General features: G+C 40.0%; 1 protein-coding gene across 5 annotated transcripts in view; it reads left to right on the top strand.

The window, feature by feature from the left end:
* The window catches only part of ppp4r4 (protein phosphatase 4, regulatory subunit 4), a 127,789-nt gene that overhangs the window by 40,629 nt on the left and 60,340 nt on the right, over window positions 1–26,820 (top strand). For all 5 annotated transcript variants that reach the window (XR_016497715.1, XM_036985226.2, XM_036985225.2 and 2 more), the window contains exons 3-7: window positions 13,669–13,771; window positions 14,000–14,147; window positions 17,942–18,015; window positions 22,715–22,821; window positions 23,429–23,536. Coding sequence is in view for 4 of the 5 variants with exons in the window: in XM_036985226.2 (XP_036841121.1) it covers window positions 13,669–13,771; window positions 14,000–14,147; window positions 17,942–18,015; window positions 22,715–22,821; window positions 23,429–23,536 (540 nt within the window). In the remaining variant the exon portion in view is untranslated. The remainder of the gene's footprint in view (window positions 1–13,668; window positions 13,772–13,999; window positions 14,148–17,941; window positions 18,016–22,714; window positions 22,822–23,428; window positions 23,537–26,820) is intronic.

Below are 26,820 nucleotides of genomic sequence, written 5' to 3'. Positions count from 1 at the left end.
TGTATTGGAAGGTTTTTAGTAGCTAGCTAACTTTTGAGTTTGGATCCCGTGACGCAGTTGGCATCAGTTGCTGGGACTGCTACTCTATGTCCAGTGATCCTGCCGACCAAGGCCAAGTCTGAGGAGCTATTTGGCGTAGCAGCTAGCCTAGCTGCTAGCTAGCTGCCTATCAAGCTTGCAGGGTTTTCTTGAGGGCTTGAACGCAGCCCGCGACGCAGTTAGCCATTTGTGGCTGGGACCGCGGATTGTCTCGGGTTTGTGGCTGTCTAGGTCCCTGTTGTTCATTGTTGTTTTCAATCTTCCCTGTGATCTCCCTTTTTCTGGAACTTCGAGAAGTAATAGCGTAATTTACATTGCTGGCTACCATGGCAAAGACCAAATCCGGCGGGAGTACCGTTGAGGACAGTGGTGTCTCTATTAAACTAACAGAGTTCTACAAGCAGTTGTTACATCAACAAGAAAATAGCTTCAAGTGTTTGTCCAAATACTGGTGGATTCAACTAATAAAAGAATGGACCTGACCAGAGAGATCCAGGACCTGAAGAACAGTTTGTAGTTCTCCCAGAGTCAGCTCGATGAGTTGAAACAGGAGAACGGCAAGATGACAGCAATATGTAGGTCATTAAGAGAGGACATCAGTTCTGTTTGTGAATCCATGATAAAAATGATGGAGAAATCTCGAGGGACAATCAAGGCACATGGTTGTGGACGGAATTGAAGAATCTCCACATGAGACCTGGACGGAGTCTGAGGACAAAGTGAGGGAAAGGATCTTGAAGAAATTGAAGATGGACCACAGGAAGATTGAGGTGGAGCGCACCCACAGGACTGGAAAACCAACGACAGGCCCAGGCCGATTACTGTTCAAGTTCCTGAGTTTCAAGGACAAGGTAGCTGTTCTGGAAAGAGCCAAGGACTTGAGAGGAACTTATCTTCCTCAACAAGAACTATCCTGAAGCTGTGCGCCAGAAGAGGAAAGAACTTATCCCAGCCATGAAAACTGCCAGAGCTCATGGGGACAGGCCTATTGTCCACACTCCCTCCCAGAAGCCTGGAAGGGATGAGAGAACCAAGCCTATGTGTTCGTAGCTTCAACCCCACAGCGCGCACACACACACACACCTATTGATTAATGGACTGCTGAATGTTTGTTTTTTCTCTTGCTTTGTTTGCTCTTTTCCATATTATGTCTATCTTTGATAATCTCCCCATGAAAGGGGAAAATAGCCCATATGAATATATGTAGCCTTAGAAATAAGGTTAATGAAATCAACAACTTGCTAACGTCAGATAAAATTAATATATTAGCCATTTTGAGACTCACTTAGATAATTAATTTGATTATACAGCAGTAGCAATAGAAGTGTATAACATCTATAGAAGAGACATAAATTCTTAAGGGGAGGTGTTGCAGTATATATTCAGAGCCATATCCCTGTAATGCTTAGAGAAGATCTTATGTCAAGTGTTATTGAAGTATTGTGGTTGCAGGTTCACTTGACACATCTAAAGCCTTTTCTTTTGGGATGTTGCTGTAGGCCACCAAGTGCTAACAGTCCGTGTCTAAATAATATGTGTGAAATGCTTGATCGTGTATGTGATGTAAATAGAGTGGTCTACTTTCTTGGGGACCTGAAAATTGACTGTTTTTCATCAAGCTGTCCACTCAGAGGAAACTTCTCACTGTAACCAGTGCCTGTAATCTGGTTCAGGTTATTAATCAAACACTACAGGAACAAGATCATCCACATGTATCAATCACATTTTTACTAATACTGTATCCGTATTCATTGGATGCAGTGATCAAAATATAGTGTCTATATCCAGGAATGCCTAAGTTCCAAATGCTGGGCCTAAAATAGTGTAGGAGATCATACAAAATATTTTGCTGTGCCTCTTATGTGGAGGATGTAAAAAATGTGTTGGTCAGATATGATTAATAAGGAGCATCCAGACGCGGCCCTTGATGAATTTATGAAATTGCTTCTTCCAATTATTGATAAACATGCACCTGTTAAGAAACTGACTGTTAGAACTGTTAAGGCTCCATGGATTGATGAGGAATTGAATAACTGTATGGTTGAAAGAGAGTGGCTAATACGTTTTGGCTACACTTCTGACTGGCTGACTTGCTGCAAATTTGAGAAATGATGCGACTAAACTCAACAGAAAAAAAGAAGAAACTATATTATGAACCCAAGATCAATATTATAAAGAAACACTTGAGTTCTTTAAATGAAATTATGGGAAGAAAGACTAATTCAAATTTATCTGTCATTGAATCAGATGGCTTATTCATCACAAAACCATTTGATGTTGCCAATTATTTGAATGATTGCTTCATTGACATAGTTGGCAAACTTATGCAGGAAATGCCAACAATGAACAGTGAGCCATCGTATTCATGCATTAAAAAAAATAATGAAAGAAAAGCATTGCACGTTAGAATTGTATAAAGTCAGTGTGGGAGAGGTGGAAAAATTATCATTCAATAATGACGAACCTCCTGGCATTGACAACTTGTATGGAAAGCTACTGAGGGTGTTAGCTGACCCTATAGCCACTCCTATCTGTCATATCTTTAATCTGAGCCTAGAGGAAAGTCTTTGTCCTGAAGTCTGGAGGGAAGCCAAAATAATTCCGCTACCCAAGAGTGTTAAAGCAGCCTTTACTGGATCTAACAGCAGATCTATCAGCTTGCTGCCAGCTCTTAGCAAACAGCATTAAACTGGCAGCAGAGTTGCCAGCCAATTACTGTAATTGTATAATTTCTTATTGTAAAACATCATACAACATCCCTGCTGTAAAGCAACATTACAGTATTTACCTGGCAACTCTGCTGCCAGTATAATGCTGTACATTTACAGGGAAAAGTTTTATAGTGTTAATAAACCAATTGCTCATACTCCTATTGTAAGACCGCCTCTCAGGTGCTCAATATTGGGAGTTGAGAAGTAAGTCTGCCAAAATGACATGAACAATTTTGAATGTCAATGTAAAAACAAATTGGCAAATAACTCCCATGCTGTCAACGGATCTTCCCTGAAACCTGCATATTTTAGCCTTACAAGTTTATAGATAAGCATGTCTTGGTTTTCTTGAATGAGGAAATTATTTTATGTATTTGGTTGTAATTGTAAATGATGAAATATTTTATAGGCTTAAAAGTGTGGCCAACCATCCACCAGGCGGACCATAATGGAACAGTGCATAATTCTTGTTCAAGTGGCTAAAAAGTTAATGTCAAGACCTGAATGGTATATCCTCCCTATATGCAAAAAACAACCTTAGAGTCCCAGCTACGCTAGTAAACACAAAACTAGTAGATAATCTGTCTACAATAGCGTTTGTCACTTTACAATGATTTATTGCATATGGCCCTTGTACTTCTGCTTCATTGCTAATTTACCTTGGTTTGTTAACTGTTACTAACAACTCTTGGAGGGAACGCAATCTCCTACTACACTCAACTCCCGTGGAGTGAAAGAGGTATGTGATTGTAGGCGCGGGTAAGGATGACCGAGGCAGAGAATTTCACCATTAACAGGGATTTTATTTCCTTAACACAGTAAATGTGGGGAAAAGGGGCTGGACAGAACCAAAGCAAAGAAAGTAAAAGTTAGAGTCCTCTCTCCTACCTACCCACTACTTACCTATTCTTAACACCACCTGGCGCGCTAACCAAAATACAGGGGGTGTCCGCAAACACATACCACAACAACTTTACCAAACCAACACAGCCAATACAAAGAAGCTCTCCCTCTTTTTGACAAAGGAACACTGGCTTTTATCCAGCTGGAGAAGGAATTGGTATTTGAAAACAGCTGTTTCTCCTGACGAGAGGGAGGGTTCAGAGCTCCAATCATCGATGGGGCCGACCAATCAGCTGCTTAGAATCCAGGAAGCCGTTTCCTGAAATACACACATACATACCCAAAACATAGAAACTGGGGAACGTAACATTAACAATAGATGGAATGCAATTTACTCCACTGGGGTAATAACTTTTTGACCCTCGCAACCTCTGCAGATGAGCTTTGTGCCTCTTATCTGCCTCATGCTCTTTCTCTCTCTCTCTCACTCTTTCTCCCTCTCTCTCTCTGCTCTTTTTTCCCTGCTGGAGGATTAGGCGATGCCTAGGCATGAAAGGAATAGTCATGCTTTTTATCCCTGCCCAAGAGTTTAGAGAAGAATGGATTTGCCTGGTCACTAGAACTGCGTCAACAAACGTGTATGGTTGACATCAAGGATGGCACAGTGAGCGCATTGTTGCCTTTTAGTGCACAGCTTCCTCTTCATCACATTCAGACAGCGCTTTGAAAAGTGATAGCCCCCAAGAGTTAGCTCGAGCCTGTGAGGCAGCAATAGACTGACACGAAGAGAGCGCGCAATCTCACGCTAACCTCAGCCAGACCTGAGGTGTCAATCTCACAACACACACACACACACACACAGCATGTCATAAAAGGGCCTAGCCGTTCAACCTCCCCTCTCCGTGTCATGTGCATTCCAATCAGCTTTTAGCACTTATGCTCAATATGGACAGCTATTGGAAAATGGCGCCGGAGGAGATGGCTGCCGTTTTACGGTCTCCTAACCAATTGTGCAATGTGGTTTTTTTTCGCAATATTTGTAAATTTATTTTGTACATAATGTTTCTGCAACCGTATCTGACGGAAGAAAAGAGCTTCTAGATATCAGGACAGCGATCACTCACCTCGGATTAGACTGAGATTTTTTCAACAACAACAGCAAGCAGGACTCACACGATATTCTCCAAACACCCCACAGGGCAGACATCCCAATTATTCTACAAGTCCGCCTTCAAATGTCTTTTTTCTGTTGTTTTATTTCTTTACTTACTTACCTACACACACACACACACCTTTTTCTTTCGCACTATTGGTTAGAGCCTGTAAGTAAGCATTTCACTGTAAGGTTTGCACCTGTTGTATTCGACACACGTGACAAAATAAACTTTGATTTTATTTGAACTAATGGCCAGGAAACAACAGGGGTTGTGTCCAACTTTTTAACTCCAACTATCCATTCCTCAGTCTCAGTTCCTTAATATGAAGCCTTGGGAAGTCGGGGTTAACGATAGGTCTGTAAAGTACATCAAAGTGCCATAGTTCTAACAGATCCTGCGAGAAATCAACTGTTTATCGATTCCCAAAAAGTGGACTCAAGTATCCTAAACTTTGGTGTGTTGACTGTAACAGGACTGCTACACTGCAAGTGTAACTTGTATAGAGTGTGAGACGATCCCATTCATTTCTATTAAACTTGGGCGTATGGCTCATGGCTCTGTGAGAGGCTTGCGCTGCTCAGTGTAAAATATTGCTCAGGTTTCATTTTCAAGAATTCAATGCACGCGGCTCACGCCGAGTACACTTGATCAAGTGGCGCTTAAGCTCTTCTCACTCCGGAGAAAGTGACATGTCCGCTGGAAGTCAGTTGTCAGTTTGATTACATGGTTTTGTCATATGGAGACATGTCAGTATTGTTGATGATTTTAAGAAATAGGTGTGTATGATAATGTCATATGGGTGCCTATGCTGTTGCTAATAGGCTACGTGCCTTTTAACCAAAGGCTCGATGCTGTAGCCAAATTACTTGAGACACTAGCCTATTTAGGCAGTCTTCCATCTTTCACATCCACCTAAAGCGACACTGATCTGGTTTATCCAAAGTTTGGCTTTTATCTGAAGTTGTTTAATCTTCCTTCTCTGGGATTGGGTTTCTTTTGGATATCTGGACCCACTCCTGTTCATACGTGATGGACAAGTTGTTGACCTGGTTTTTGTTTCAATTCCACTGGGTCAAATTAGGAGCCTGTCCTTGGGCTGTAGCACTTTGTTGCTTTATTGGTCTTCCATTTTACAGTCTTTCCCCCTTCTGTTAAAATAGCTGCAAGAATATTCACCCAGGGCAGGGCCCGAAGCCTACCTCCATTTGTCAAATGTAACCCAAGTCCGCCTTGTATCGCTCATTCAGCAGTCAAGCCTAATTACAAATGTGCGTGTGTCTTTTTACTTTCTGAAGGGCTTCCAGGTGTATCGTTATAGGGCCCCAGAGCACACCGAAGAGATCAAAGCGCAGCCCTACGGGCGTCAGCTCCTGTTACCCCATGCGCTCAGCTCCTGCCCTTTAATTGATTAAGTCATTCTCATGCCGACACCCCACCCCAGATCGCGTATGGTACCGCAAAGTGCTATCCTGCCTCCACCTTTTGAAACACTACATAAACAGCACTAAATCTCCAGGCTCTGGACAATACAGTCCCCACAATCAACAACCTCAACAGCCGCTACCACATTTCTCTCTGTCCCAAATGTCACCCTATTCCCTATATAGTGCACTACTTTTTACCAGGGCGCATAAGCGTGCCAACCCAAGACGCATCCACTATTTCATATTGCTAGTGTAGCTCGGAGCCGGGACAGCCGGCAAGGCTGTTCCCTGTTCCCACCTCGTTATTAACTACCCCTCTGCCAACAAGGCCACTCGACGAAAGTCTATTCTTGAAGGTAATGAATACTTGTCTAGAGTATATTATTTAGAGCGACACAGCAAAGGAGAGAGGCTGACGCACATAGAGAGGAAATCTCCTGGGGTTAGCTGGTGAAAATATATTTCTGCTCCCCAGGGGGGAAACAGACAGATGGGGTTTGGGCAAAAGTAGTGTTGGGGAAAGTAACCAATATCCCCTGTAAGGCTTCAATGACTTGCAAGTTGCATTCTTTGCAAGGTATAGAGATGGTTAGGGCCATGGTCAACTAACCACGTAGCTTTGCAGACTTATTGGCTCAGTCGTCTCTTTAGGAACCTGCTGGCATAAACTAACATGAATTGGGGTGTGTATGTGTGTATGCGTGTATATGTGCATGCAGTGTTTTCCCTAAGCGTCGGTCAAATAGCCACTTACAGACTAATTTTCTGCAAAAAAAATTCAAAATTCACACACTCTTTTTAAATATTGGTGCAGCCTGAGTGTCATAGATTATTAACCGAGCACAAAAATGCTAACCTCTGTTATTGTAATGGTGAGAGGTTAGCATGTTTTGGGGGTATGATATTTTTGCATCTGTAATTTTCTCACTCATCATTATTCATGATTAATTCAGGACTATCTGTAATCATGGTAGCATCCACATGAATGTAGATGTGTTTAGAAACATATTATATTCTTATTTACAATAAAGGTGACTCCAAAATGACACAATACATTATTTACCATTCATTTCTATTGGGCACAAAATCATCTGAAATACAACCAAAACAAACATCAAATGCATCCAACAAGCAGAGTCACAAGCTTGATGTAATGATTGCATGCTCGGAATATGGGACAAAATACTAAACCTTTTGATTACTTTAATACAAATATAAGTGAATTTATTCCAATACTTTTGGTCACCTAAAATGGGGGGGACTATGTACAGAAAGTGCTGTAATTTCTAAACGGTTCACCCGATATGGATGATAATATCTTCAAATTAAAGCTGACAGTCTGCACTTTAACACCATAGTCATTGTATAATTTCAAATCCAAAGTGCTGGAGTACAGAGACGAAAAAAGTCATAGAAAATGGTCACAATCCCAATACTTTTGGAGTTCATCCTAGACTAGAGGAAAACCTGCTTCAGTCTGCTTTACACATAACACTGGGAGAGGAATTTACCTTTCAGCATAACCTGTAACACAAGGCCAAATCTACACTAGTTGGTTAAAAAAAAAAGACAGTTAATGTTCCTGAGTGGCCAAGTTACAGTTTTGACACAAATCTTCTTGAAAATCTATGGCAAGACTGTCTAGACATGATCCCCAACACCTTGACAGAGCTTGAATAGTTTTGAAAAGAATAATGGGCAAATATTGCACAATTCAGGTGTGCAGAGACTTGCCTAATGAAACTTTAAGCTGCAATCGTTGCCAAAGGTGTTTCTAAGATATATTGACTCAGGGGAGAATACTAATCTAATCGAGGTATATTTGTGTTTTATTTTTCATATATTTAAAAAAGATATAGAATTTTTCTTCCACTTTGTCATTACAGAGTAATTTGTGTAGATCAATGACGAAAATATATGTTAAATTCATTCAATACCACTTTGTAAAATGTGAAATCCAAGGTGGGTGAATACTTATGGTACCCATTGTTGGTTATTTAGTTTGCTTGTCAGCAAGAACAGTAGTTTTTTTTTCAGTTATTCGTTTAGGACATCTACTTTGTGCATGACACAAGTGATTTTTCCAACAATTGTTTACAGACAGATTATTTCACTTATAATTCACTGTATCACAAATCCAGTGGGTCAGAAGTTTACATACACGAAGTTGACTGTGCCTTTAAACAGCTTGGAAAAGTCCAGTAAATGATCTCATGGCTTTAGAAGCTTCTGATAGGCTAATTGACATCATTTGAGTCAATTGGAGGTGTACCTGTGGATGTATTTCAAGGCCTAACTACAAACTCAGTGCCTCTTTGCTTCTAAGTGCAATGCATTTCGCCAGGATTTTCACGTCGCAACATTGAAGTGTTAGAGGCCTCCAGTTTTTTAAATGGACTGGATCTTTATTCCTATCACCTGTGTCCTGTTTTAGTAGTAATGAAATCAGACCTTGTTGAGTACTTGAAAGTCTACCATTTGTATAAGAGTAATTAAATCTTTGAGTACATCAAAAAAGGTCTGATATACTTCTACTGGTATGCCGTCAAGCCCTGGTGTTTTTCCAGACTGAAAATATTTTATTCCCTCAAATTTCCCTTTTCTGTAAGTTGGCGTTCACACAGGTCTTTCTGTAAATTTGTTAATTTTACATTATTACTTGGAAGGAAATCCTTATCGTTAACATCATTCAGTGGAAATGGAGGAGACTGGGAAGAAAACATGCTTAAAATATTTTGCTTCCTGGGTAACTCCATTTGTAATGACTTTCTGTAAATTCTTTTTGGTAGAATTTCTATGTTGAAGATTCAATTTTCACAATTTTCCATCCAATTCGCTTTATTTTTGTAATACATTACACTTGATTATTTTTGAATAAGTACCTCCAATTTGTTTTCCCTCTAACCTATTTTGTGCCTCTATAGTACCGTTTCCATCACCATCTGCCTGCGCTGTAGCTTCCTCTATTTCCTTTATTTTTCTAATCTCTCTTGACCTAAACTGCTTTTGTTTTAATGATGAGTATTGTATTGAATGCCCTTTAAAAGTACATTTGAAAGTGTCCCATACAATAAGGGATCTTCTGTACCTATGTTGTACACAAAAAAAGTAATTTATGAATTTCTTTGTCTTAGTTAAGAACAAATTGTCATCCAATAGGCTTTGATTAAATGTCCAATATCCCCGTCCACGTGGAAATTCTATAAGAGTTATATGGAGGCCAATTAGATGGTGGTGCGATTGCATTCGATCTCCTATTAATACTTGTTTAACTTTTGATGCCAGCAAGAACGAGACCAGGAAGTAATGAAGACGGCTAGCTTGATTAAGCCTCCATGTATATCTCACTAGGTCAGGGTTTTTCAACCTCCATATATCCACTAGTTTTAATGTATCCATGATCTTTGTGATCTCCTTAAGTGCTTGAGGGTGATAGTTTGTAGAGTGATTTCCATTGAGGTACTTAAAATCGTATTATAATCTCCCACCATAATAATAGATTCTTCCATTGCTTGTGAGCTCAATAGATTATTATATATAGTTTCGAACAAGTGTGGATCATCCTAATTTGGCCCATATAGATTAATTAGCCAAATCTGTTTTTGGTCCAATAGCATATTTAAAATAATTCACCTTCCTTGCGGATCAGTTTGCACAGTTTGCACTATCGGATCAAAATGTGTATTAATTAGTATAATCACTCGTTTTGAGTTTCTTTGCCCATGACAAAAATATATTTTTCCCTCTGTCCTTTTTCCTCCCAACCTCATCTATATTTGTAGAATGAGTTTCCTGTAAACAATATATATATTCTTTCTCTTTTAGCCATGTAAAAATGTATAGTATTTTTTTGATCTGCAAAGCCATTACAATTATAACTTGCTTTACTAATTTTCCCACTTACCATAATGATACCCAAGTTCAATTAAACTAAAATAAGTCCAACCTTGTTTTAAGTCCACATAGTCCATGGTTCCATACGGCATGAATATAAAAAAAATTATTATTATTTTAAATAATTTTTTTATTGTTCATGCCAAAAAAATACAAATAAAATGTTTTTGTAAAAAACAAATGAATCCATATTTGTACAGTGTAATGCGGTGCAAATATGTATCGTGGACTACTTCAACAGGAGGTAGCTATCACTCACAGCCAAGTTGTAATCTACTAGTCCTTGAACATTTGGTTGTTTACCTATACGGTAATTTATCCACCACTAGACAAACATTATTCTTCTCTGCTCAGAGCCCTTTGAAAGTGGGGTACAGGGCACGTCGTATCTCCACTATTTCATGAGGAAATTGTTAATTAATAGAGAATGGGGTGTTCTTCAAATCCCTACCCTGTTGTAACAAGGCACTTTTCATTTTGTAGTGGGTTAGCATAGCTACGATCGGGCGGGGCCTTCCCTCTCCTCTGCCACTGAAACGGTGAGCTCTTTGAAAATCAATTGTTTCCACCTGTTCGTCCGTCATCTTGAGATTACGTTTCCTGAACACTGATTTTTTCCTCTGTTGACTGATATTTTTCGTCCTCCTTTATTCCCATTATAACAATATTATTTTTCATACTTCTGCACTTTAGATCAAGTAATTCGGATTTCATTGTTTTATTATAATACTGTAGCCTCTCTGTGGTGTCTTTAAGGGAGTTCATGGTAGTTTTCAATATCTTATTTTCCGCTCGTATTTCTTCCATTTTATTACTGTAATAAATTCCTGTTTTTAAGGCCTCAACCTCCCCCAGTAGCCCAAGCAATAATAAGCAATCTTCTGGAGACATAGTTAGAAAAACTTCCCCCTCCAATGTTAAATTAGGAATTTTAGATGCTGCTTTCCTCCTGTCTCGCTCACAGAACTCGGCGAAACATAGTCAGACTCTGCTGTTTTTTTTGCAGGAAGGTTGTCCTTCGCATTAGGAACGTGCTGGCTTCACTACAACATGTTAGCTTCTGTGTTATCTGAGACAATTGGCTAGTTACTTTTGCCCCGTGTTACTTTCGTCCCGGTTCTCCCCGAGCTAACAGGATCAATGAGCTTGAAATCGATCAGCTCACTGGTGGTGTGTGAGATGAATCCAATCTCTTGTAGCCTCATGGTCTCATTAGCCTGATCCAAGATCTATATTTCTAGTGGATAGACACTATGGTTAATCAGAAAATAGCCTAATTAGTGGGAAGAAAACATCTAAACAACAATGCTATCACATCAAAGCAACTCTGCAACTTCACCTATTGACTTTGAAGAACATTTGAACATTTAAAGCAAATATACGGTGCCTAGTGAGTCTACACACCCCTTGCACTGTTCTTCACATTTGTGCTGCCTTAAAAGTAAGTCTAAAACAAGATTAAATTAGATTTTCTTTCTACAGATCTACACAACCGACCCCACATCTTCAAAGTGAAATAAAATTATAGAACATTTTTCTAAATGTATCACAAGTGCATCTTGTTATGGGTATGTTTGTCATTGGCAAAGACTACGGAGTGTTTTAGAATAAAAAAATTAACTAAATAGAGCTAAGCACAGGCAAATACCAGAGGAAAACCTGGTTCAGTCGGCTTTCCAACAGACACTGGGAGACAAATTCACCTTTCAGCAGGACAATAACCTAAAACACAAGGCCAAATCTACACTGGAATTGCTTACCAAGACCATATTGAATATTCCTGAGTGGGCTAGTTACAGTTTTGACTTAAATCAGCTTGCAAATTTATGGCAAGACTTGAAAATGGCTTTCTAGCAATGATCAACAACCAACTTGACAGAGCTTGAAGAATTAAAAAATAATAATAATAATAATGTGCAAATATTGTACATTTCAGGTGTTCAAAGCTCTTAGAGACTTACTCAGAAAGACTCACAGCTGTAATCGCAGCCGAAGGTGATTCTATGTCATTTTCAATACATTTGCACAAATTTCTAAAATCAACTATTCACAATGTTATTATGAGGAATTGTGTGTAAATGGATGAGAATATATATTTTTAAAATCCATTTTGAATTCAGGCTGTAACAACACAGTGTGGAATAAATCAAGGGGTATGAATACTTACTGAAGGCATTGTTTTTGTCAAAATTGCTCAAGCTCAGTAAATGCGGTTGGGAATCATTGATGAACAACAATATTCAAAGCTTGTGTCTAATCATCAAGCACATTTAAGTCAGGACAGGGACTGGACCACACAGGAACACTAAACACCTTGGTGTGTCTTTGGCATTAGCATTTGTGTCATTGTCCCGCTGAAAAATAAAACTCTACGTATGATATAAATGGTCAGCAGTGTGTCGCTTTGGTGGTGCCATCTTCCACACCTAACAAAAGAGTCCCAAGTTTAGCTCTGATTGAGAAAAATAAACAAAGCTAATAATATATAATAAAATAATACTAACATAAACTAATACCTTATCAATACAATTGTTTTCTAGGTGGACAGCATCAAAGCTAGGGTTGCAAATCCAGAAAGTTCCCAGGTTTCCCAAAAAGTTACCGGAACTTGTGGAAAGTGGACGGAATGTTGCAACCCTAATTTAAGCTTTTTTTATTGATTACTATTAGAATTGTAGTTCACTTCCTGTATTGACTGGACATGAAATGAATTGACTGCAAATCAAATAAAATTGTATTCATCACGTGCCCAATACAACAGGTGTAGAGCTTACAGTGTAATGCTTACTTACAAGCTCTTTCCCAACGATGCAGCGTTAGATAAGGAAAAAAAACACGAGAAATAAAACACAAGAATGAAGCTATATACAATGATTACCAATACCATATACGTAGATATGAACTTGTTTATTTAATTCTTATTTTACCTGCTAATTTGACTGAGAACAAATTCTAATTTAAAGCAACAACCGGGGGAATAGTTACAGGGTAGATTAATGAGACAATTGGATGCTGGGGATGATTAGGTGGCCATGAGGGCCAGATCAGGAATTTAACCCGGACTGCAGGGTTAACACCCCTACTCTTAAGATCGGTACCATGGGATATTTAGTGACCACAGAGTGTCAGGACATCCCATCCTACTGCCCTGGGATATTTTTTTCTTTCACCAGAGGAAAGAGTGCCTCCTACTGGCTCTCCAACACCACTTCCAGCAGCATCTGGTCTCCCATCCAGGGACCAACCCTACTTAGCTTCAGAGCTAAGCCAGCAGTGTGCAGCAGGGTGGTATGCTGCTAAACCAGCAGTGGGCTGCAGGGTGGTATGCTGCTAGCTGTAAAGTTGTATGCTGCTGGCATACCTACATGTAGGCGGGGGATAAGTGTCTAGGCATCAGGATAGATAATAATAAGAGTAAAAAGTATCAGCATCGTATATGGTGGGTGTATGTATGTGTCAGTGTGTGTGTATGTGTGTTAGCAAAGTATTAATTGATGAACACTGTTTGTGTACTGTATGGTTGCATTCACCCCCAATTCTTACAATAAATGTAACATGCTTGCTATAGCTGTGCTCTGTTCTTTGGTTGTCTTTCTCCAGCTCAGGTCAGGATGTCCAGAGAGCCAGTGTAATCATCAACCTGCCAAACCTGGTGCGTCAAAATCCAGCAGAGACCTTCCGACGGGTAGTGCCAAAAGTTCGGGTGGGCCAATTAATCTGTTCTACTCTAAAACATAATATTCATATTAACCACTGTACTGTTGTAAAACCGAAATTTTATGACTGAATAGAAACATTAACTAATAACAAATGTCCATGAAATTATAATTATTCCTTTTTGGTGTGTCTTGTCCATAGTAACAAATGGTCAATTAACCTCTTCACTCCTAACCCTTCCCCACTTCTAACCCCCTCTCGACCTCTGACACAGGAAGTACTGCACGTAGCCGGGGCAGACATGCAGCTAGCGGCGGCAGGCTCCTTCCTGACCTTGCTCCAGGATGACATTGTCCTCATCCAGACGCACACCCACTCCATCCTACAGATCGTTTTACTTAACCTGGACCACCGGGACACAGGTCAGCATGGTTCTTATAAGCATAACATAAGAGATGTCATAAGAAGTTGTGATGATAATAACTTATGACAGGCTACCACAATTGATTCGACAAGATCATGGCAGGAAGTTAAAGTTGTCTTCAACGTGTCATTAGCATGGCATTAGTAAGCAAATAACTTATGCCAAACCAGACTGATTTGACAAAAACCAAGGCAGTCAGGTTTGGCGGTGTCAGCCTTTGTCCTATCGTGATTATGTACCCATAAAACATTGTGATATACAATGGTATCACCCCTATTGGCCACCCCCCCCAAAAAAAGACAAACCGCAACAACAACAAAAAATCCACTATAGCGAGAAGTCGAATGATACAACCAATCTCCCATCTGACTGCCACACAGAGGAAATGTCAGCCCGCGCAGAGAAGCATGAGATTTTCCCTCAACTTTCTAGTTTTCCACTTTAGTTAACACTATCAACGTTTTGTTCTACTGTGGGAATTGTGATCTAATCAACGCAATATTAGCCACTTTCAATGTAACATTCTGAAACAGAATTAACTATGCAAAACTTGGAATGCAAAACTAACTGTGCAAGAGATTTGTAGGCAGAGGGCATTGGAGTGGGATTCTATTGCATTGACAGGCACGCTCAGACCTGACTGGTGCACCATAACCAATCAGAGCTGCAGTAGGCCTATATGCAAATAGCCATTGCCATATATGGATCTGTGCCATTCACTTTGAACTGGACTGGGTTTACGAAAAAGTTGGTACTTTTTGGAGAAATGTCCTCTGGTCTGATGAAACAAAAATAGAACTGTTTGGCCATAATGACCATCGTTATGTTTGGAGGAAAAAGGGGGAGGCTTGCAAGCCGAAGAACAACATCTCAACAGTGAAGCACGGGGGTGGCAGCATCATGTTGTTGGGGTGCTTTACTGCAGGAGGAACTGGTGCACTTCACAAAATAGTCAGCATCATGAGGCAGGAAAATTATGTGGATATATTGAAGGAACATCAAGACATCAGTCAGGATGTTAAAAGCTTGGTCGCAAATGGGTCTTCCAAATGGACAATGACCCCAAGCATACTTTCAAAGTTGTGGCAAAATGGCAACAAAGTCAAGGTATTGGAGTGGCCATCACAAAGCCCTGACCTCAATCTTATAGACAATTTGTGGGCAGAACTGAAGAAGTGTGTGTGTGAGCAAGGAGGCCTACATACCTGACTCAGTTACACCAGCTCTGTCAGGAGGAATGGGCCAAAATATACCCAATTTATTGTGGGAAGCCTGTGGAAGGCTACCCGAAACATTTGACCCAAGTTAAACAATTTAAAGGCAATGCTACCAAATACTAATTGAGTGAAATAAATCATTGTCTCTACTATTATTCTGACATTTCACATTCTTAAAATAAAGTGGTGGTCCTAACTGACCTAAGACAGGGAATTTTTACTGCGATTAAATGTCAGGAATTGTGAGAAACTGAGTTTAAATGTATTTGGTTAAGGTGTATGTAAACTTCCGACTTCAACTGTATGCATAATTGGTTAAAATAACACGATGCACAGGCCTCCCGAGTGGCGCAGCAGTCTAAGGCACTGCATCACAGTGCTAGCTGTGTCACTACAGATCCTGATTCAATTCCAGGCTGTGTCGCAGCCGGCCTGGACCTGGAGACCCATGAGGTGGTGCACAATTTGCCCAGCACCGTCCGGGTTAGGTGAGGGTTTGATTGCCCGGGATGTACTTGTCTCATCGCGCTCTAATGACTTCTGTGGCGGGCCGGGCTCATGCACGCTGACATGGTCACCAGGTGTTCTGTGTTTCTTCTGACACATTGGTGCAGCTGGCTTCCGCGGGCATTGTGTCAAGAAGCAGTGCGGCTTGGTGGGGTCATGTTTCGGAGGACGTAAGGCTCTCGACCTTCGCCTCTCCCGAGTCCGTATTGGAGTTGCAGCGATGTGACAAAACTGTAACTACCAATTGGGGTACCTTGAAATTGGGGTACAAAAATAAATAATCCTAATTTAAAATAGAAATATAAAAAAATACAACTACAAAAAATATCAGACGATGCATGGATTTCCACCTAAATAGACATAACATTTTTCATGAGGTGGCCATAAACACTAACTGCTACATTTGCATAGTTTTTGAAAGGTCTGGAGTAAACACCTTTCTGGTAAAAATATATGTATATAAATTGCTGAAGCTCAAGAACTTAATGTAGTACAAATAGTAGGAAAATATGAAGAATCATATATTTTTTTTCCAATTCAACAAAAGTCTTGAAATTAATTAAATCCTTTCTAAATGTAGTAACAACGAAATTATAAATGACTTATAAGAAATGTGATATCTTGTACTATGTGTAAAATAGATATGGTCATATTTAGTACAATATTGGCACTATTTAATATAACTGCAGACAGAGAATTTTCTCCTAAACGTCCACTGAGCAGCACAGAGACACAGTTTAAATGCGTGCAGACTCGTTACTTCAGCTTTAAGCACAAAGTGGTTTTGTCCATCTGTGACCAAGAGAAAGTGGTCTTGTTCAATTCTATTACTTTATTTACTTACGTTGAGAGCTCTAATTGCTGCTGAGAATATCACAGCGAGATTAAACTAGTATTGTTGCATCCGCTAGATTCTCTCGTTTATTATGCACTATTGCAAGCGAAGCTGTAAGTTTCACAGACACAGGGAATCGTTCCTTTATCTGGATAGGCCCGGAAATGTGACACGTCCCTATGCAAATGTGGGGTCTGATACCTGACTCTTCAAGTCATCCCCACTGGGAGAGTGGGAGCAGAAAGATGGGGCTTTCTTGCACTATAAGACACATGACCCTACGATGTTCACAGAGCGCTTTGTACATCCAAACCAGTCCAGAACCACTCAAAGCCCCCTAAATAGGGGACTTAACATCTAAGCGGTATCATAATAACCAAATGTAGCCTATTAATTGCTGAATATAGAAAGATGCATGCCAATCTATAGGTCCTGCATAACACCAATTCATTTAAAACTACACCATGTCCAGGCCCGTTGAAATTCTGTTCAGGACAGTAGATTTTTGGCCAACTGGCTCAATTGGGCCAGTAAGAAAAAAGTTAGTGTTGGACCCTGAATGTAAACAATGTCATGTTTTGGCAGGACATAAAGCTGGGTATTTTTTATTTGTGTAATGTCTTCCAGTGGCAAATTAAGCCTGTCCAAAATGACATTGCAGAGACTTGTGGATTGTATAGTAACAACCGGGCGAGTTAGATACAGCCAGACTTACACAGCCCCGCTTTCAGCTTTGCAGTATTCCTGTCTTAGCTCAAATTTAACTTTGGATTGAACGTTAAGTAACATCACTTCAAAAGTCTCAAATAGCATGCTTTAAGCTTGTGTACAATTCATGTGGCACCTTACTTGGCAGGAATCAATCTTTAGCCATTGTTGGCACGAGAGGAACAAGCCTGTTGCTCACTCAGGTTTTCAATTCAGCATCCTACTGTTCCAGGATTACAGTCGATGAAAGCTTCTTCTCACAGATCTGTTGAATGTAGCTAGTGTCTGTCTGGCATTTCGCCCACAGTGTGAGCGAGGGAGTGAATGCAGCAGTTTGAATTTATGACAGAGCTTAACCGTTGTGACTTACCGTCACTGGTGGGCTGTAGGTTGGCAGGGCATCATACTCTTTGGCACAGGGATGTTCCATTTCGAAACTTCAAAGACCCTGGAATCATTATTAAACATTGGTAGCAATTTTCAGTGTTTTTAAAATGTCACTTTTTCTCTGTTTCTCTTCGACAGTGGTGAGCAACGCATGGCTGGAAACTTTGCTGTCTGCAATCGATGCTTTACCAAAGGAAACCATCAGACAGGAGGTAACAACAACCTGAAATGTACACTAGCTAACACATTAACGTAACACATACAAGCTCCTGTCTCCTTCCGTGGCCTCCAACTGCTTTTAAATGCTAGTAAAACAAAATGCATGACTAGCATCACTACTCTGAAAGCTTCTGACTTAGAATATGTGGACAACTACAAATAGCTAGGTGTCTGGTTAGACTGTAAACTTTCTTTCCAGATTCACATTAAGCATCTCCAATTCAAAATTAAATCTAGAATCAGCTTCCTATTTCGCAACAAAGTCTCCTTCACTCATGCTGCCAAACATACCCTCGTAAAACTGACTATCCTACCGATCCTTGACTTCGGCGATATCATTTACAAAATATCCTCCAATACTCTACTCAGCAAACTGGATGTAGTCTATCACAGTGGCATCCATTTTGCCACCAAAGCCCCATATACTACCCACCACTGCGACCTGTATGCTCTCGTTGGCTGGCCCTCACTACATATTCGTCGCCAAACCCACTGGCTCCAGGTCATCTATAAGTCTTTGCTAGGTAAAGCCCCACCTTATCTCAGCTCACTGGTCATCCCCAAAGCCAACACTTTCTTTGGCTGCCTTTCCTTCCAGTTCCCTACAGCCAATGACTGGAACGAATTGCAAAAATCACTGAAGCTGGAGTCTTATATCTCCCTCTCTAACTTTAAGCATCAGCTGTCAGATCAGTTTACCGATCACTGTACCTGTACACAGCCAATCTGTAAATAACACACCTCATCCCCATATTGTTATTTATCCTCTTGCTCTTTTGCACCCCAGTATCTCTACTTGCACATTATCTATCACTCCAGTGTTAATTCTAAATTGTAATTATTTTGCCTCTATGGCCTATTTATTGCCTTACCACCCTACTCTTCTACATTTGCACACACTGTATATATATTTTTCTATTGTGTTATTGACTGTACGTTTGTTTATGTGTAACTCTGTGTTGTTGTTTTTGTCGCACTGCAACAGTTAACAATAAATCAGTTCGCCATCTAAAATAAATTTGACCAGTCTTGCTTACCGTTAATTAGCATAATTTATGGAATTAAATTGTCACGTGTGTTTTTTTGTTAGTTCGTCATGTATCTATTTATCAGTCGTGCACAGTGCCTAGTTTGAGCGGAATATCACCTGTCGGACAGCGAGGGCTGCATCTTCTCAAACAGCTGGTTGCTAATGGAGTGAAACGTGTTCTTATAAGCCCAATCATTGTGCAAAAGTTCTAAATGCAATCCCGTGTTAAAAACAGTGTTTTGATGACAGCGATTAAAAAGAGATACAGTTTTTATCTTGAACTGTGTGTTCCATTTATGTGCATAGGCAACACGGTAGGCACGCTACCTTGCAATCTGAGCTGGAGACCGTATGCATTTTGAAAACATATACTTAATTGTTTGAAACCTGTATGTTTTACTTCATATTATGAGGTATGTCTTACCTTGCTTCAAAGTAGCGTAGCCAAAATCAGACTATGCGCATTTGTGTAGGATAGATTATTGCCCAACCCCAAACATTATAACACTCAGGTTTGTAATGGTGGTTAATTGTCACACTTACTTTTGAATGCTAAAAGTATCTTATATAAAATATATTAATAACCCCAAGCACACATCAAAATCCATAAAGAAATGGTTAATTGACCAGAAAATCACAATTTTGCAATGCCCATCTCAGTCTCTGGACTTGAACCCAATTGAAAACCATAATGGTTTCAATTGAAGAGGGCAGTCCATAAGCGCAGACAAAGGATGTCAATGATCTGGAATATTCTGTATGGAGGAATGATCCAAGATCCCTCCCAATGTGTTCTCCAGTCTCATAAAACATTTTAGAAAAAGTGTCGTTATCCTCCCAAGTTGAGGTTTTGAAAACAGGGATGCCAATAATTTATGTTTTTGAGAAGAAAAAAAATATTACCTTTTAAACCCCCCCCCCCCCCCCCCCCCCCCTAAAAATATTGTATTTGTATTATTTATTTTATGCAGTATTTTTTTGCTCATCTTTATCAAGGGTACCAATAATTTTGGACCTGGCTGAATAGTCCTAGGTATATGTTGTTGTTAGGGAGACTTATGGGTCAATTTGTAATATATTTGCTTTTATTACTGTGCAATTATTTTTTTGTACTTTCAAACCATTTTCCCATTTTGATCCTAATGTCACACATTGGACCCATTATTTATAGAAAGACTCTTATATGGCACATATAGGGCCAATTTGCATTCAGTTGGTCAACTGACCACCTCCATTTTTCCTCAACTCCCTGACATTTAGATTTTTTTTGTATTTTGTTGCATCTCATTTTATTAATTTAAATGTGTTTCTTGTATGTGTTACTGTAATTCTCCATTCAGCTTGCTTTTTAGTCCAAAACTAGGCTTACTCAGTGTCTGGGAAACCGTCCCATAGTATCTTACCTGAGAATTATGCCAGGCTTCTAAGGAATTTCTGGGCATATTTCTGGGCATTAAAACAGTACTTTTTCAAAATGTCTTGCTGTGCCAAGGTCCATTTGTAGATATGACAAACTCTCTCACAGGGAGATGCCAAGCACCATGTTCATTAGCAATCATTTAACAATAACCCATGTTATGAAATACATTTCTGAAATAAGCTCCTGACAATGCAGATACAGTGCAAGTATTCGGCCCCCTTGAACTTTGCGACCTTTTGCCACATTTCAGGCTTCAAACATAAAGATATAAAACTGTATTTTTTTGTGAAGAATCAACAACAAGTGGGACACAATCATGAAGTGGAACGACATTTATTGGATATTTCAAACTTTTTTAACAAATCAAAAACTGAAAAATTGGGCGTGCAAAATTATTCAGCCCCCTTAAGTTAATACTTTGTAGCGCCACCTTTTGCTGCGATTACAGCTGTAAGTCGCTTGGGGTATGTCTCTTGAGGATCTCTGAATGATCCAATGTTGACCTAAATGACTAATGATGATAAATACAATCCACCTGTGTGTAATCAAGTCTCCGTATAAATGCACCTGCACTGTGATAGTCTCAGAGGTCCGTTAAAAGCGCAGAGAGCATCATGAAGAACAAGGAACACACCAGGCAGGTCCGAGATACTGTTGTGAAGAAGTTTAAAGCCGGATTTGGATACAAAAAGATTTCCCAAGCTTTAAACATCCCAAGGAGCACTGTGCAAGCGATAATATTGAAATGGAAGGAGTATCAGACCACTGCCAATCTACCAAGACCTGGCCGTTCCTCTAAACTTTCAGCTCATACAAGGAGAAGACTGATCAGAGATGCAGCCAAGAGGCCCATGATCACTCTGGATGAACTGCAGAGATCTACAGCTGAGGTGGGAGACTCTGTCCATAGGACAACAATCAGTCGTATATTGCACAAATCTGGCCTTTATGGAAGAGTGGCAAGAAGAAAGCCATTTCTTAAAGATATCCATAAAAAGTGTCGTTTAAAGTTTGCCACAAGCGACCTGGGAGACACACCAAACATGTGGAAGAAGGTGCTCTGGTCAGATGAAACCAAAATTGAACTTTTTGGCAACAATGCAAAACGTTATGTTTGGCGTAAAAGCAACACAGCTGAACACACCATCCCCACTGTCAAACATGGTGGTGGCAGCATCATGGTTTGGGCCTGCTTTTCTTCAGCAGGGACAGGGAAGATGGTTAAAATTGATGGGAAGATGGATGGAGCCAAATACAGGACCATTCTGGAAGAAAACCTGATGGAGTCTGCAAAAGACCTGAGACTGGGACTGAGATTTGTCTTCCAACAAGACAATGATCCAAAACATAAAGCAAAATCTACAATGGAATGGTTCAAAAATAAACATATCCAGGTGTTAGAATGGCCAAGTCAAAGTCCAGACCTGAATCCAATCGAGAATCTGTGGAAAGAACTGAAAACTGCTGTTCACAAATGCTCTCCATCCAACCTCACTGAGCTCGAGCTGTTTTGCAAGGAGGAATGGGAAAAAATGTCAGTCTCTCGATGTGCAAAACTGATAGAGACATACCCCAAGCAACTTACAGCTGTAATCGCAGCAAAAGGTGGCGCTACAAAGTATTAACTTAAGGGGGCTGAATAATTTTGCACGCCCAATTTTTCAGTTTTTGATTTGTTAAAAAAGTTTGAAATATCCAATAAATGTCGTTCCACTTCATGATTGTGTCCCACTTGTTGTTGATTCTTCACAAAAAAATACAGTTTTATATCTTTATGTTTGAAGCCTGAAATGTGGCAAAAGGTCGCAAAGTTCAAGGGGGCCGAATACTTTCGCAAGGCACTGTACATCCAGTTTGAGGCAATTGTTTTATACTACCCTGCAGTACAGGTTAGCTTTTTAATGCCAATGACTGTATAACCATTAGTATATCTTATATGGGGAATTAAGATGGCTTCTAATGGAACAGTGCCATTGGAAGAAACTAAGTTGGCTATCATTTCTCAGTATGACAATACTGTGCCTGACAACTCAAGTCAGCCACAATTACTTGTAAAGAACTGTGGTTAGTTAGGAAACTAAACTTGACAACATAATTTAGCATGGTCCCTATGGAGCCCTGGTAAAAAAAGTGCACTATAAATGCAATAGGATGTAATTTGGGATACAACCCATGGTGTCCTTAAACAGGCTGTTCCTTCCCTAACACCCTAATAGCCTGTACCCATTGGTTTATCATGCAGATCCTCAGCCCGCTTGTGTCCAAAGCTCAGCTGTCTCAGTCCCTGCAGGCCCGTTTAGCCAGCTGTCGTATCCTGGGGAAGGTGGCCTGCAAGTTTGAGTCTCCCATGTGAGTTTGTATCTTGCTCAATCACCAAACAGAAGGTCTGATGCTTGTTTTTCTACAAGGGAATGTCTTGATTAAATGCTTATTTTTCTGTAAGAAAATGTCTTGATTAAATTAGTTAAATAGATGTAGGGGCCATAGATGCTACGGTAGGATTAATTAGTTAATGATAGAAAGTTTAGACCAGGGGTGGGGCAAACTTTTTAGCTCTAGGGCCACATCAGGATTTACAAATTCAACCATGTGCCACACATTTGTTCGTCAAAATCAATTTGCTGGCCAGAAAAAAAAACTTCCTATCTACTTTTAGACTTTCAAGTGTTGTTTTTCCAACCCAAAATAATAATTTCTCCAAACAACAAGAAAAATATCCCCCATAGGCCGCATTTAATTGGCTGGCGAGCCCACCCCTGGCCTGGACAATAGATGTAGGACCCATAGCTTCTAGGCTAAATTAGTTACAAAAATTTCACAGCTCATCTAAATTAGTTTCAATTATATTAGCCTTTTTTTAAATCTAGATTGTGCCCTTTGGGACAGCTTTCCAAAAATCAATCATAATTTGATTTCTCTTGATATGCCCCAAAATTGTATGAACCCCTTTTGGCAGAGTGAAGAAGGACCTCCTGCCCCTGGTGAGGTCCCTGTGCCAGGACGTGGAGTACGAGGTGCGCTCCTGCATGTGTCGCCAGCTGGAGAACATCGCCAGAGGAATCGGGTAAAAGAAAAGAACAGAGAAGATAGAAAGAGGAGAATAATCCTTTCAAATAATCTAGAAAACAGCTTTGTATGGTGTCACATTAAAATCGTAGGAGAGCTCATTGTAATGGCTGGAATGAAATAAATGGAATGGTTTCCATGTGTTTTATGTGTTTGAAACCTTTCCATTTATTCCATTCCAGCCATTACATTGAGCCCCTCCTCTGATTTTTCCACCCACAAGACTCCACTGGTAGAAACAGTCACATTATTCAAACCGAAAGGTATAACGGTTAAATTGAACAGTGTCTTTGAAAAGGCTAAACACACCTTGTTGACCTGAGGATATAGACCAGTATGCGAGACTAAATACTCCTGAACTTTTGTTTGAATACGAAAACAATTCTTAGAAGCTTTGCTTTCAGTTGAAGCTTATGTGTTGGGTGGCGGGGGGTTCTTTTTTCCTATCATGAGCCTCCAACAGATGACTGTAAAAGCAGGCTTATTGCAGCCCCCCCCCCCCCCCCCCCCTGATAGAAGGCACACTGCAGAGGGTCTGCAATCCATTTCTCTCTGTGGCAGAGGATCAGTCAGGGTTGTGTTAATTGGGGCCCTCAACAGAAAACAAATATGAACATTTCTTATTGGACAAAACCAGATTGTCCCTCCATGTTTCATTCAGTTTTCTTCTGTTTGGTGCCTAATAAACATGGCCCAGTTTCCCAGAGCTCCTGCAGATTCAGTTTGCCTCTCCAAGGAACGCAGCAGCAACACTGTGTCCCAAATGGCACCCTATTCCCTATATAGCGCACTACTTTTGAGCAGAGCACTATGGGCCCCCACTATAGGGAATAGGGTGTCATTTGACAACCACACACTATCAACCCTGATAGACTGCAGCAGCCCCCTGGGATCAACCGGCCCAGTCAAGAAAAACGATTTATAAAATGCTGCCCAGTTACCCGTGTAGCAAATGCTTTATTTTGCAATCAGGAAAGTGGCAGGGGGAAGGTAGTGCTTACTTTGGTATTAATGCTTAGTGGCACTACAACTAATGGATACATATTGACCAAATAGAGAAACTCACACGACGGCACACTAAGTGTGCAGTATATTCTTTGGGCTGGTTTCTCAGACAGGAAACCAGCCCCTAGAGTGCATCTCAGTATCATTTGTCCTATCGTCTCCCCTTTCATGTTATTTTATTATGTCTTATTTCTTATCCCCATCCTCATAGAGATGTTCTCCTTCGATAACATATATAGATATTGATCCATTAGTTGAATAGAAAATATTTGCGCTACTGACAGGTGCAATGAATTGAAACACCAACACTAATTGGTGCACAGAAACAAATGACCTGATTCTTTGAATGGATCTTTTTGTGTTTTGTTCATTAGTCCATCAAACTTTAACACAATACTAAAATAGTTTTCTTGTGTGAACTATCCCTTTAACGGTGCTACATTAATACAGTATGTGCTAGCGTTAGTTACTGTCAAACTCACTGTTGAATATTGGTATTGGAGTATCGCAGGCCACCAACTGCAACAGTGAGTTATCAGAATATGTATTTTGTCAGAGGGTGATTGACTTATTAAGGAGAAGGTGTATTATGTGTCAGTCACCAACACAACCCTGTAACCTTGACATGACATGTTCTGTAACTTGATTCTCTTGTCATCCTTCATTGATCTTTTGGATGCAGTTTAATGAAATGTGCTGTTTTACATTGCCAATGTTGGGGGACGGAGATTCTATTCTTCTTAGCTCCTACACTTAGGGATAGCCTAGTTCACAATAAAATAGTATCATGTTTCCATACATCAGCAGTGGTCTTAAACTAAAGTCAAGTCCATTTCCTTTTTTTGACACTTGTTGGATAACAGGCACAATAAACACAGCAAATAGGCAGTGACTCATGTTCGTAGCATTCATAATGATAGTATTGTTTTTACAAAAGAGATGCAGCAAAAAATGACATCAGCTTTGCACCCTAAAATAAATTAAATTGGCAGCTCTGACTCGGTATCTCGATGTGAATGGCATCAGCATGCTTGTATTTGTAGTTGTATTTGTGTCAACCTTATTTTTTATATTCATTTATTATCCATTGACAGTTAAGTATATTAATATGAAAAAAGGGGGAGAAAACTAAAGAAAGATAAATAATAATTCAAGAATGAGGTTGCATTAAATTGAGAGCACAGGGAAGATCATCTTCCAGAATGATTTTACCCCCGGGCTTTCCCACATCATATGGATTAAGGTACCTTGGGTGTCATTAGAGCATAGAGTACAATTGGGTGATGGTTTGGCTTTAATGTCATAGAATTTCCGGGGAGTAAAGTACATTCTGGGAGCAAAATTAAAGTGAATCATTTGGTGATTTGGATTTCTGGAAGATAGATAGAGATATATTGTGCCATATTGTTTGCCAATTAAGAACATTGTTGGATGTTTGTAGATCTTTTTTCCACAATTTGTCAATTGAAAGCGGCTTGGATGAGGACTTTACTAGACGGGAATTCATTGCAGAGACGAGACCTCTTTTTCCAAGCAGTACTTTATGAAAGGGATGAAGGTGAGGCTTTGTTTTCCAAGATACCCCATGAGCGTGCATAGCAAAATGTAATTGTAAGTAGAAAAGTAATGAGGTGCCAGGCAGGTTGTACTTTTGTATATCTTGGAATGCACAGAGAATGTACGCCAAACAGAAATGAAGTGAGAAATAATAGAGCCGATTCTTAATTTAGATTGTTTCAGAGCTACGTTGGAATAGATAAGGTTTTGTTATCTGTGTTGGTGAACACATCTTTATTATATTGGATGCCATGACAAGCAAGTTTCTGGATTTAGCCAAGTAGCAAGAATGCAGAGAAAATGACCAAGAGTACCATTGGAAGTTTGGGAGGCTTTTGTCTCTGTAATATGGAGAGTTTAATTCTTGTTTCATTGTTCGTCCAGATACGTTTTGAGATTAGGGAGTGCATTTTCTTCCAGTGCCCATCAGGTGGTGGTACAAGGCGCATTGTACTTTTTTTATGACAAAATGGTGTAACCTGCCCCAGGCTTGTTGGATTACTCAGAGGGGTATACTACAAAGCAGGTGTGAGGAGTTGACTTTGGTCAACTCTGAGTTCAACTCGGGATAACCGGTCATACGAAAGTGGCTCACCTTTTAGCCAGGTAACTTTCTATGGCAATGAATTATTCAGAACTAACCTGCTCCAGGGGAGGCTAACTCACAGGTAACTCCACTGAAATGACTGAGCCAATATGTTGAGGACCAATGAAATAATA

Source organism: Oncorhynchus mykiss, chromosome 8, assembly GCF_057628025.1.
Source record: "Oncorhynchus mykiss isolate SJ-2025 chromosome 8, ASM5762802v1, whole genome shotgun sequence".
NCBI lineage: Eukaryota > Metazoa > Chordata > Actinopteri > Salmoniformes > Salmonidae > Oncorhynchus > Oncorhynchus mykiss.
Note: the sequence above shows the minus strand (reverse complement) of the source record. Positions and strands in the feature narration are given on the sequence as shown.